General features: G+C 34.1%; 1 protein-coding gene across 8 annotated transcripts in view; it reads left to right on the top strand.

The window, feature by feature from the left end:
* The window catches only part of NOL4 (nucleolar protein 4), a 383681-nt gene that overhangs the window by 115644 nt on the left and 253806 nt on the right, over window positions 1–14231 (top strand). For all 8 annotated transcript variants that reach the window (XM_021930036.2, XM_003914291.5, XM_003914289.5 and 5 more), the window contains one exon: window positions 6737–6869. In XM_021930036.2, coding sequence (XP_021785728.1) covers window positions 6737–6869 — 133 coding nt within the window. The remainder of the gene's footprint in view (window positions 1–6736; window positions 6870–14231) is intronic.

Here is a 14231-nt window from a genome sequence, read left to right as displayed (position 1 = left end):
ATAAAACCGGAAAAAAAGGTTTTTCAGTATGTCTACGGTAATGTATTATGTCAAAGCAAGTGAAAAGTCAATTATACTGAAGTCTGAAAATTAAATTTGTATTTAGCCTGGTGGAAGTCAGTGGTGTTCTTGACAAGAGCAGTTTTTATGAGGTGCTCAGGATGACAGCAGCAAAGTCACTGAAGAGTTTGCTATGAAGGGGAGCAGGGGAAAGAGGTAGGAGCCAGAGGGAGCATGGGAACAGGAGTTTTTAATTATTTTTTTTTATAAAATCAAAGAAATTATAGCATATTACATGTTGATGGGATTCATGTAGCAGAGGAAAATAGTGATTTAGGAAAGAGGAAGGAGAATTGATGAAGCAATGTCCTTGGCATTAATAGGTAGGATTTCTTGTACAAAATTGGAGAAGTTGGCTTTAGAATGGAGCACAGACAGGAGGGATCAGATAGAGGTAGGCGAATGGAAATAGTCATGGAGATTATGGAATTGTTCTTCTGTTTGCTCCTAATTCATCAGTTAACAAAAAAAAAAGCAAGAGTGAGGGTGTTTGAGAAGGTGTTGAAAGTTTGAGTAGAGAATGTGAAAAGTAGACAGTGAGGAGTGAATTAACCAGGAAAATGGACCTCTCTTGAGTTTCAAGTGAGGTCATTTAAATAATTGTTCATCTCTATATCCAGCTATACAGGGGCATGGGTAGAACAGAATAAGGCAAAAAACAGAATTACTCATATTTTGGGTCTTGTCAAAATAATAGAAGTGGTATAGGAGGGTATGATTAAAATGACAAGCCTTGGAATTCTAGCCGCATAAGAAGATGAGTGAGGTCATGAGAGAGGTGGGCCAAGAGCAGGGAGGTCAGTGCCAAAGGGTTAGAGGGTTAGAATCAAGGGGTGATAAATATCAGTGGGATAGAAATTTCATCAGAATACTAGAATACATGCAGTACTAGAGCAAGTGATAGGGAAAATTTGAGATGTTGTAGAGCATGGGATGCTTGAAATCAAGATTTTGGAGGATGTGCAGTTGCTGGTAATGAAATGCATACAACATGATTATGAGAGCAAAATGACTGAAGAAAGGTAGAGGACAAGATCATTAGGGAAGAATTCATGGAAGTGACAGGTCAGGATGTTTCCAGAGATACTGAAATAACCAGGGACCGAAGCATGTGTAGTTGTTTGTTTGTTTTTGTTTTTGTTTTTGATTTTGTTTTTGTTTTTTTTGAGACAAAGTCTCACTCTGTTGCCCACGCTGGAGTGCAGTGACACGATCTTGGCTCACTGCAACCTCTGCCTCCCGGGTTCAAGCGATTCTCCTGCCTCAGCCTCCTGAGTAGCTAGGATTACAGGTGCCCACCACCATGTCAGGCTAATTTTTATATTTTTAGTAGAGATGGGGTTTCACCATGTTGGCCAGGCTGGTCTCAAACTCCTGAACTTAGGTGATCCACCTGCCTCGGCCTCACAAAGTGCTGGGATTACAGGCGCGAGCCACCGTGCCCAACCTGAAATAATATTTTTAAACAGTTTGCTCAGACTGTCTTGTGAAAAATGTCGAAACATGTTCAAATGGCAAAATTCTATTAAATTACTCTTTTTATGTACCCATCAAAGAAGGAATTGATGTGGAAAGGAAAAATACACAGGAAAATTTAGGAAACTGGCCATAAATAATTTACTACTTAGAACCACTGACATGTTGTTCCACCTCCATTTTGCAGATGGGGCACCAAGGTTTTTAGCTGATAAAACTTACCCTAATGATTAAACTGGTAGAGAGAAGATTAGGTATTTGAACCTAGGTTTAAATAACTTTGGAGCCCAAAGTCTTCCTACTCTGCAACACATCCACTTAAAGTTAGTATTAACTATTTGCTTTTTTAAGCAACAAATTAATGTAAATAGAATGCTATGTTGTAGCTCAAAGGGGAAAAATTAGATGGTTTTCAGTTTTCTTTTGCTAGGTACCACCCCTAAAACTTAGTGACTTAATACAACAATGATTTATTAATACCCATTATTCTATGGGTTAAGCAGTTAGCCAAGAACCTCTGGGTGATTTATTTTGTTACTGGCATAAGCTAGGATCTTTTACTCAGTGACATTCAACTGGTAGCTGGACTTGGCTGGATAGTCCAAGAAAACCTCACTTAAGTACCTGGCTCCTTGATGCATCTTTATGCTCCTTTACGTGACCTCTCACTCTCCCTGTGGCTGGCTTATGCTTCCTCACAGTGTGCTGGTCTCAGGGTAGTCAGACTTCTTATCTGACAGCTTTATTCTATGGCAGCTGGTTTCCAAGAGACAGGAAGTGGGAGCTCCCTGTTGTTCTGGGACTGACACAACATCACTTCTGCCACATTTCTACTGACCAAAGCAAATAACAAAATCAGCCTAGTTTCAAGGGGAGGGGCGAGAAATACGGTTCCTTGATCTGAGGAGTGGCACGCATGTAAGGGGCAGTGGGGAGGGGAAGGGATCCATAGTAGCCATCTTTGGAAATTATCCACTGCATGGTCAATAACCATTAAAAAAACCTCAACCTCTTATATTAACCAAAATACAATTTTAGTGAATTAACTTGTTATTTGAGGCTTACCACATTTTGTAAAGATTTTACAAAATACTGTATCCAATATGAGATCATTTGACCTTCTTATGAACGATTGGTGAGGGTTTAAACTGGAGCAAACTTTCTGGGGGATCATTTGATGATAATTAGTACACTTTTCAAATATATTTATATTACTTGACTAGAAATGCATCCTATGGAATGTGATATATGAAACAATTTATCTATTAAAATGTTTACTGTTTGCTAGTAGTGAATGACTGAATATATTTTCAAGATCTCACAACAAAGGATTGTCAGATATGCACTGCCCAAGATGGTAGTCATTAGTCACATGTGAATGTTTAAGTTTAACTGAACATCAATTAAAATTAACTAAAACTAAAAATTCAGGTCTTAAGTCACACTTACCACATTTCAAATGTTCAGTAGCCACATACAACTAGTATTTACCTTATTGAATAGAGAATATTATAGAGCAATTCCATCATTGCACAATGTTTTCTTGAATAGCACTGGACTGGGCTGATAGCCAACATTAAATAGCTCATTGAACTACATGTAGCAGGACACCACCCCAAAGATGCTAATTCTAGCTCTGATATGTGGGACCAGGGGATATGAATTTTTAACAGAATCTACACTCATGCACACTAAGGTTTGAGATGATGAATTTCATAGAGATGCTGATAATGTAAGCTTTAATTTGATTTGAGCAGACGATAAGTTTTAAAAAATCAACAGAAAGAGAAGATTGGTGGGAGTGGTTTCTAAACAGTCTTAGGGGAAACTGTAAATGTTTGACTGAATAGCATACACATTTTTTGACGAACAATGGATAGGGCTACAAATTTATCAGCAGAGAAGTGACATGTTCAGAAATGGGAAGCTTAATTTGGCAATAGTTAATAGGCAGGACTGGTGTAGAGAAATTGGATGTGGATAAGTTAACTGAGAGACTATTATTACATAGTTTAGGAAATGGAAAAATACAATTTTGAACTAATCAGGCAGGACAATAGCAGGGAAAATCAGAAAGTACATGGTAGAGACCCTTTACAGGTAATATCTGGAACTTGGAAACTAAAATGAAATATGGAGCAGATTAGCGGTCTCCATTTCAAACAACTTCTGAAGATAGAAATAAAAGCTCAATAACAAAGCTTTTGAAAAGTAAATAAGTGCCATGTTTAAAAGGGAAAAGACTGAAAAGAAAATTATTTGTTACAGTTAAATTGTTCTAATATTAAAACATTAAGTTTCAAGGAGGCAGAATTATTATGGTCTCTCGTCATGACTTTCATTATCATGAGATTTTACTCATGTAAGAAATAAGCTCACACAGTATGATGTGGAGAGTTTTTTCTGATTGTCAAACAAAATAGAATTTCATAGAGAAAAGAAATTAGATGAATGGTCTAAAGATAATCATGAATAAAATACTTAATATCACATCAGTCAAGTTTTCTGATTGCTTAATCTTAGAAGCTTTCAATAGTTTCTTCCTAGTGTAATTAGTATTATCTCTATGTTGGTAAAAAAGCACAAGCTTATATTTCATATACCTCTGCTAGCTTTTATTAAAAACAATAATTTAATCAATTATTAATTAGAATAGAATATACAGAATGAATACATGCACTTATTCTCATTAAAGCTTTTTGCAAATGTGTAACAATTGGATTCTAATAAGGAATGTAATTGTGAAAATGAATTATATTTCATATGTAATAGTGGAAGAAAATATTTAAAATATTTTCAATCATTAAGCCACTTACGATGATAAATAATTTAACATGGTGTTTTTTTAATTACAAAAATACATAAGGATACATTTGGTTACATAACCATTTTAATCTCTCATCTGAATTTATTAAAATGTATGCCGGCAAGAGTGTCAGCATACATTTTAGTGGTAGTAAAAAAAATATTGATTTTCCATAATATGCTGTGGCTGTTTTTACAATCATTTCATAGAACAGGGTCTGTGACCTGAATCTTTATATTTAGCTCTTCTTTAAACATAAATACACAACACATACATATCCTCATATATGTATACATTTTACATATTTATATGCCATATAAATGATATTTTACCAGCTTACTTATAGTTAGCTTTTTGTGACCTTTATAACAAATACTTATAAAGACTGTTTATGTGTTTATGTAAACACACAGCTACTTTAGTAACACATTTTGTTTGCCTTTACATTATATTGAAATGTGCTATATTTTGTTGTATATGTTCATATACTGTAATAAGTGTGCATAATATTATATTCTGTAGAATTTATTATATATTCCATATAGTAATATTAAACAGTTTTATTGTGCTTATCATGTACCTGACATTGTTCTAGATACTTTAAATATAGTACATTCCCTCACTCCTCATATGACTCTGTGAGATTGGCACAATTTTTATTTCTATTGTATAGATAAAGAAACTGAGGCACAGTAAGTTGAGGTAACTTGCTTAAGCTAGCATATCTAATAACTGGCAGAATATGGACCTGAATCTAGGAAGTCTGGCTTCTGAGAATATCCTCTAAAATACTATGACATCACAGAAAGTATATATAGTGTATGTAATAGATATCTGTATCATCTATCCATGTGTGTATATATGTATGTATTTGTATATGATCAACACTAGTAACAAGTCCACATTGTTATTACTGATAATGTCAGTCCACATTGAAGTCTCTTATGTTTGCATGCACACACACGCAAACACACACACACTCACACACACACACTAGAATTTAGAATTGGAGTAAACATAATGAATTGAGAGAGGGCATGTAACTAAGAGAAGTCTATGTGGCTGATTGTCCAGAGATCTAACACAGTGGCATTTCCTTACGGACTTAATGAAGAGCTAGTGCTACTCAGTGTGCCCAGGCATGACCCAGTCTTTGGTAAAGGAAAGACAACACAGCCAAAACCACTGAGCCTGACTTAAGAATCAGAATGCCAATTTATTAGTCTACCAGGATGGTCTTGTTCGTTAATAATAGAAACTTCTTTGCTAATGCCAAGATGTCATTTATGAAACCAAGGTAATTCTTCCTATTCAAAGATGCTGTTTCCTCGAGTCTGGATGACTTCATATGACTACTGGTTCTAGTATATAATAGCAGGGAAAATGATTTAACTTCTCTATGCCTCAATTTCTTCATCTATAAATTGTTTGCAAATTTGTAGCTAATTCATGGTTGTAATGAAACAGAAATAACGTGTGTAACATAAATAGCACTACTACTGCTGATTATTACATTAGTGTTAAACATTCAGATCAAACATTTACAAATTAAAGTCAAAGCTAGAGATTTTGATTAAACATTTACATTTTGCACAGGTTTCCTGGGCCTTCCAGCCTTTATAAGTACACCATTTGTCCAAAAATCAGTTCTCCAAATGAAGTTTGCTTCAGTAAAACGACCGCAATAATATATCCTAGATTTGGTTTAACATTTGGAAAGATTTGATAAATTGGCCATTCAGCAAAGTGGCCTTTTGGTAATTCCATTTTATGAACTGACTTTTAATACATGTTTCATTCACAATTTTACCTAGAACTCCATTTTGTGGTTGCCGTGCAATTTATATTTGCTTGCAAAGAAAGAAAGGGTGTACTAAGATTACCTTGCTCTCCATTACATGTGGACTTTGAACCTAATGTATAAGTTTGCTATATTAGAATCTATCATGTTTGCCAACGAAACATTTTAATAAAGCCCTTTCTGCATTCTATTATTTCTGCTTACAACATTTTTCGGTCATTTAGTTTTTAATCAAAACTTGTATTTCTCTTTATGTTACATTTTATGATTAACTCTTTTAGAAAGTATTTACTATAAAATCATTCTTTCTTTATTCAGGTTAATTCCTAAACTACACTGTCTCTAAGTATATATTTTTACCTTTAAAATATTGGCGTACATAAAGACATATTATTTCAGAAGTCTTGAAATTCCTTGAAGGGAGAAATTATTCCATTGTTTGTTATTTTAAAAATCCATTAGTTTGTAACATACTTTTCTGAATTCTGTAAACATTTACTGGTTAAACTTCAATTGACCTTGTAGATAAAATGGTTATTATTTAAATGTATTATATTTTTAAATGCTTGATGATATTTTAAAACTATTTTCAGGATGAAAGTTCAATAGAAAGTGATGAATTTGACATGAGTGATTCAACACGGATGTCAGCTGTGAACTCTGATCTTAGCTCCAATCTTGAAGAAAGAATGCAAAGTCCCCAGAATCTTCATGGCCAGCAAGATGGTAAGCCTTTCAGTTTGACTAAATAAGCAAAACAACCCCCCAAAAAACGAGTCAGAATGCATGGAAACAACTACCTCTTAATTCTTGTGTCAATTTTTAAAAATCTGCGTGTTTCTATGGGAACTTTTCTCTATTGTTTAGGTTGTGTCATCCACTTCACTATTTTGTAATTCAAAACTTTGTTCAAAACCAAGGTGTTAGACTGATTTATAAGCAGATATTGGTTATAAAATTCAAGCTAATTCACGTTTTGCTCCTTGAACTTAAAGTATGTGTTATATCAATACAGTTTGGTTTCTGTGATAATATTTTCTAGCTTTGATTTCTTGGGCTGTCATCCTTCTGACTAAATCAAGCATTTAAATGTGATCAAAAGATTAACTTGGATGTTTTTCTTTTATGTAAAAGTCAAGTTTCAACTAAGAATCACTAGATATTAAAGGAAATTTTACCAGAGCAGTAGTGCTGAGTAAGACAATATTTTGCTGTGATTTTGAACTACTTTATTCAGCTGTTAAGGAAAGAAAGCTCATGATCTCTTATTCCTGGGTTCATTAAAGATTTCTGAATCAGCCTGTTGTTCTTGATAGGAAGAAAGCTAGATACGTAGAGAAAGTAGATGTCATACTAACATTGTAGGCCTAAAATTTTTGGAGATCTTTCAAAACTACCTTTGTAGATTTTTCTCTTTGTAAATATAAAGTTATGCATACAAGTAAATTTGACTTATTTTGGTAATTGTGGACAAAAAGAGAAATTGGCCAATTATATTCAAAATTTGTTTATTATTTCTATATTTAACAAGTTTATATGAACTTTTTGATTGAAGAATTTTGTACTTACATTTATAGATACCGAAAAAAACCTTTGCTTTCTCTGACAGTTGCTATTACAAACTGGTTGCAAAAGATTGCTATATTTCTAGCTGCTATTTGTGTTCTGTTTGTGTTGGCAAGGCATAAGAAATCCCTAGTTTGAAGCATAAAAAACGTCCAAGAACAGAGGGGCTTTTCTTTTTCTCATTTCGATGAATCTTAAAAGATGGTGGTGTCCTTGTTAGCTTGAGTTATAAGAAAATGAGGAATGCATTGACTATCAGTGACTTTAAGATTGTATCTTACTTGCTATGTGCTAAAATAGCTATTGTAGTAGAAAAGCCATTTATTTGGAAATATTATACGAATGAAGTTTTTCTGATTTAGATATAAATTTTCTCTTTTCTTCTAAAACATGAGTAGGCATTCCTCAGATTTTGTATTTTTCAATGGCCGTTGTATAGCACCAAGATCATAGAATAACTGAAAGATTCTTAGTAATGTGCATCACTCCATTAATTTGCTTATGCATTTAACTTAGGTATCTCCTAACCATCTTAGTCCCTAATTTTAAGGAATATAGATAATGTAGAGGATGTATAGAGAATATAGAGGATGTCTCTCATCATGGAAATTAATTGTTTACTTGACTGAAATTGCAAGCTGCGGGTCTTTGGCTATGGCCAGCTGCTGTGATATAAATCTATATTGATTTTAGTCAAATGCAGTGGAATAACTCCAAATATTATGTACTCTTAGGGAAAAGCACTTTCTCATGATATATTGATGAATGTTTCAAGGGTAATCACCTACCTAGTTGTTCCTTTTCTAACCTAGGCCTAACCCTTCCTTGCCTTACATATCAGATACTTTTTTCTTACATTTCCTGCTGAGTTTTCTCTTGCAATGATCCCTCCTCTTTCTCCTCCATTAGAGGTTTTCCTCACTCTGCTAGATTATTAGAATCTACATACAAACATAATTTGATAAATATCTTCTTTAAAATGCCTCCATTGATTTTGTCTTTTTCCATTTGTGCTGCTATAACCATATACCTGAGACTGGATCATTTATAAAGAACAGAAATTTATCTCTGACAGTTCTGGAGTCCAAGATCTGGGAGTCCAAGATCTAGGTGCTAGTAGGTTCAGTGTCTGGAAGAGCTTGTTCTCCCATGATAGTGCATTATTGCTGAATCCTCCCAAGGGAAGGAACACCATATCCTCTCATGCTGGCAGGATCCAAAGAGGGGTAAACTCCTCTGTCAAGCCCTTTTATTTTATTTTATTATTTTATTTTATTTTTGAGATGGAGTCTTGCTCTGTTGCCCTGGCTGGAGTGCAGTGGTATGATCTTGGCTCACTGCAACCTCTGTCTCCCAGGTTCAAGCAATTCTCTTGCCTCCGTCTCCCGAGTAGCGGGGACTATAGGCACACCACCATGCCCAGCTAATTTATTTTTTGTTTGTATTTTTAGTAGAGATGGGGTTTCACCATGTTGACCAGTCTGGTTTTGAACTCCTGACCTCAAGTGATCTGCCTGTCTCGGCCTCCCAGAGTGCTGGGATTACAGGCATGAGCCACTGTGGCTGGCCTCTCAAGCCATTTTGTAAGGACACCTAATCCTATTCATGAGATGAGACTGACACATCCTAAAGGCCATACCTCTTAATACTGCTATGTTGGGGATTAAGTTTCAACATCAATTTTGGATGGGACAGAAACATTTAATCATATCATATCCCATTGCACCTCTTCATTCATTGCCCTATTTCTCTGCACCACCCCTGCAAAAGACTTTATAGTGAAACTCTGAAAGAGTTGTCCCATTATTTCCACCCTACCCTTTTTGGCTCATCTCAAGTAGGCTTTCATCCTTGCCACCGACTTCACTTGTTCTTGTGAACATCACCAGCAGGCTTCTTCTTGCTTAATTCATTGGTCAACCCTTAGTCCTCATCTCCTTCAACACTAATGTTTAAGGACAACACTCCCTTTTTTTTTTTTTTTTTTTTTTTTTTTTTCTGGTGTGATTTCTGTGTCATTCATCTCTGTGGGCTCCTTTTCCATGTTCTATTCCATAGATGCCAGAGTGCAGGCTTCAGCTCTCTCTTCCTTATTCTCACTCCCTAGGACACCACATCTAATCATGTCGCTTTCCACACCATCTGTACCTAGATGAATCCCAAATTTATTTCTCCAAGCCCTGACATCTTTCCTGAGGTCAGGAATATCTCCCCTTACCTATTTCCTAATTGTTAACATTCTTCAGAGGATTTATCACTGTATGAAACTGCATTATTTTTCTCACTTATTAGCTGTTTCTGTTCTAGAATGAAAATACCATATTAAGTAATGAGTCTTCACTTGCTTACAGATTTCCTTTCATTGGCTTCATTTGAGATAGTTCTTATATGCTGTATCATTTAAATGATTAAAATATAACTTTTCAGAATGATTATATTTTGTAACATAAGTTTTACGTATTTATCTTCTTTTCTTCTGTCCTTCCTTCTGACAATGGTACTCTCCTAAGTAATCCATATTGACAACCTTCTGTAAAATTTCTTTTTTTTCCTGTTTACAAATACACAACCATATACATACTCAGAAAATTTTGTCATCAAATACCTAGAATTATGTCATTTATGCTCTTCTGTATCTTGATTTATTTGTCTAACATTACCTTTCTTTTAGAGCCTCCTATATTAGGGGTGAGTGTGTGTGTTTGTGTGTGTGTGCGTATCACAGTGAGAAAAAAAAGGCATGGAACCTACCTCATATAACACATAATTTTAAGGAATATGTATCAAATTCAGTGTTGCCACTATTGACACACAACTCTTTGTTGGAGAGGGATGTCCTCTGCATTGCATAATGTTTAGCAGATTCCTGGCCTCTACCTGCTGCATGTTCGTAGTTCCCCTTCTCCCAACTGTGACAAATAAAAATGTCTTCTGATGTTGCAAATGTCCCTTGTGGGACAAAATTACTCTAAGTTGGAAACAAATGGTATAGGTAGAGAATAAGGGTCTGTGCAAGAATCCAGTATGATGGGGATTGAGGAGACACAGTGGAGAGATGTTGAGAAGTAGGGGCTGAAGAAAAGTCTAGGAATCAGTGTCCAGTTGACTTTCTGCAATCTCAGAATAGTTCTTTAGTTACACTGTCCAAAATGATAGTCACTCTCCACATTGTGGCTATTGAGTACTTGAAATATGGCTAGTGTGACTGAGAAGCTATTGTAATTTAATTTTAATTCAAATTTAAATAGCTACACGTGGCTGGTGGCTACTGTGTCTGACAGTGTAGATATAGATCATTATTTTATTTTGACTGGCAGTTAAACTCCGTTCTCTGCAGCCATTGGTTGAATGTGTCTGAAGTCTGGAAAAACTCTAGGAGAAATTCCTATTTTAACGGTTGACTGAAATCCCTGTTTAATATTTTGAAAATCTAAACAATACAATTTTTTTTAAGTTAAATTAAAAATGTTGTTTTTTTTTAACATTAAGTGATTAACTTAAGATTTTATTTAGAGAAATTGAAGTAGGACATTATGATTTTTATGAATCCTTTCTAATAATTATAACAGGTAGGCATAAAAATGTCCTTATGGGGCACCATATAAAATGAAGAGTAAAATAAGTTATTTTTTTCACAATTTTTATTTCACTATGATTGTAGAAAATTTGAAAGGTATTCATTAAAAACAAAGGGAAAAGAAGACTATCCAATGTGCATTGTTTTGGAAATATGTGTCTATATATAGAGATATATATACACTCAGAAAAAGAGAAAAAGAAGAAAAATATTTTTCCCCAGGCTAGACAATTAGATAAAGGTCAAGAAGACACAAACCCGAATGAAGAATTTGTAATGAGAAGAATGCTTCAGGATTAATATGTAGTATTCTGCTTCTTTTGCCTTTTTTAGGTTTATAATATTTCCCTAACTCAATAAAAACATAAAGGCAAAAAATGCATAGAAACTGAATATTTGCATAAACAGCATTTTACTCTCATTTTTGGTTTTGAGGAAACTATGTTGGGCTATTTAATTTTTTTTTTTTTACAGACTTAAAATAATGTTTTTAAGTTTAAATTATTTAAATGTTATATATACATCTGCTTTACTCATGAAAGCATAAGTAAAAGCACAACACCTTGAAGGTGTTGTGGAATATAAGGAGCTTATTATGAAGGAAGCTTTGCTATGCAATGGCTGCGGTTCACAGAATTTCAAAAAGCATCTCGAGGCCTAACAGCTAAAGGCATCCTTCAAATATTCAGCAAATTGTAAGCGTTCTTGTTTTGCCATCCATTTAAATGGATTAGAAACAGAAATTTTGTCACTTGAGCTTCTGTGTTTGAATCTCAGATCCTAGACATTTATGGCAGCATGGATTAGCTCAAAAAATTATTCCCTTTCCTAAATCAATTACTTAGTTTATTATGAATTTGTGCCTTCTAAAACAGCCGATGTTCATTCCTTGTCTGTGGTTATTTTTGAAAAGATATGTGGCAAAAGAAAAGTGTCAGATTTAGAAACAGACTTAAAGTTTCAGTTCAAAATAAATGTTTCTCTTCATTTTATAGAAGGATACTTTTCTAAGAACCGTTTTAATCACTTTTCTGAGTTAACACTTTAATGTAAACTATTGATATTTTGTAAGGGAGTAATTATTCTTTTTTTAAGCACAAATAATTGAAAGATTATTAGATATTACCAATATATTTATGTATTTTTCAATTGCAACAATTTATATATATTTGCATTTTTGAAAAAGATAATAGGAATACAAAGGAATGTTGAGGCATACCCTTAAATTCTCTGTATGTCAGCTTAATCAGCTATAAATGTAAGGGATTATAGTTTTAAAAAGTATACATTTCTTTTTAAACCTTATTTTCTATGATTTCGGTCATAACATCGTAGAATAAATTGCTTTTCATGGTCAATGTCCCTTGATTATCATATGTCAGTTGACTCAGTGGAGTAACAGACATTTTTTAACACAGTTTTTTTTTTTTTTTTTTTCCTGCAGTGTTTAGTACTTCGTTGTTGGATCAGTGTATTGTTTATATATTGAAGTGTTTAACAAGAAGTGTAAGCAATGTCTGTATGCCAAGCAATGGGATGTGGTAATGTCTAGACACAAAAGAGGGAGAAGGACTTGGAAATTAAGAGGTTCTCTCTTTCTCTCTCTTTCTCTCTCTTCCCTGGATAATATCACTTTCACCCAGACTGGAGTGCAGTGACACGATCACAGCTCACTGTATGCATGGCTGGCTAATTCTTAAATTGTTTTTGTAGAGATGGGGTATTGCTATGTTGCTCAGGCTTGTCTCAAACTCTTGGGCTCAAGTGATCCTCCCACCTCAGCCTCTTAAAGTGTCGAGATTATCAGGGTGAGCCACATTGCCTGGCCAACAGTTCTGTTAAAGGGCTAGTTCATCAATATTTACTTCTACTAATGACAGATTTAAAATATATATATATTTATTTTCAAGGAAATTTTTCCATTCAAAGATGTACTTGATAATTCTATTAGTATTTAGAAATAAATAGTTCATTTGCCAGAATTGGAGAAAATCTCCTTTTCTCATATTATTTATATCATAAAAATGTTTTGATACGCTTCAATTGGTCAGCCTGTGTTTGCTAAGCAGGAAAAAAATTGAATTGAAATTTAGGGCTAACTTGCATACAAATATGAAAGTATAGCATAAATATATATGTGTGTATATATAGACATACACATTTATTTATCTTACACATTGTGGTTAATTATAATAAACTTTGAAGACCTTTAGGTCTTACTTCACTCTGAAGAATAGGTAATTAGTTTCAAATTAAATAATAATTAAAATTATGTGAAATAATGTTATAAATATATTTAGGTAAATTAAAGGAAAGGCTAACATTCTGCACTCTAATGATTTGAATTGCTTGCCTTTGAATAAAGTCACATTTTCTATAAAATCATTGTGGTTCTCAGGGTCAAAATATTAGAAGACAGTTTCCAAATGTTAGAAAATTATCTTAGATATCTTGCTTTGAATATCTTTGGGCAAAAATTGAATCTTACTGATGTCTACTTAGTCCTTCAAGGGCTAGACTACAGAAATGACAAGAACAAATATCCACCTCTAAAATCTAGAGTTAGACTCCTGCCTTCAGGGTTGCGTGGATATTTTGCAAGATAACATACTAATCTGGGGCCGTATTCCCAAATAATAATCCATAGAACACTGGAATCTTTTTTAAAATGTATTTATTTATTTATTTATTTTTAGACAGAGTCTTGCTCTGTCACCTCGGCTGGAGTGTAGTGGCATGATCTCAGCTCACTGCAACCTCCGCCTCCCGGGTTCAAGCGATTCTCCTGCCTCAGCCTCCCTAGAATGCTGAATTCTAAAGTTGGGCTATTAAAAAATCCATTTAAAATATTTCTATATTAAATATTTTCCCATGGTCCTTTGAGACTTTTGGCTTCCATAGTAAAAATCTTTGTCTCCCACTAAGACATATATGATATATTAATA

The sequence above is a fragment of the Papio anubis genome, chromosome 19 (genome assembly GCF_008728515.1).
Source record: "Papio anubis isolate 15944 chromosome 19, Panubis1.0, whole genome shotgun sequence".
NCBI classification, from domain to species: domain Eukaryota; kingdom Metazoa; phylum Chordata; class Mammalia; order Primates; family Cercopithecidae; genus Papio; species Papio anubis.
The sequence above is the reverse complement of the archived record's forward strand: the minus strand, read 5'-3'. Positions and strand labels throughout refer to the sequence as shown.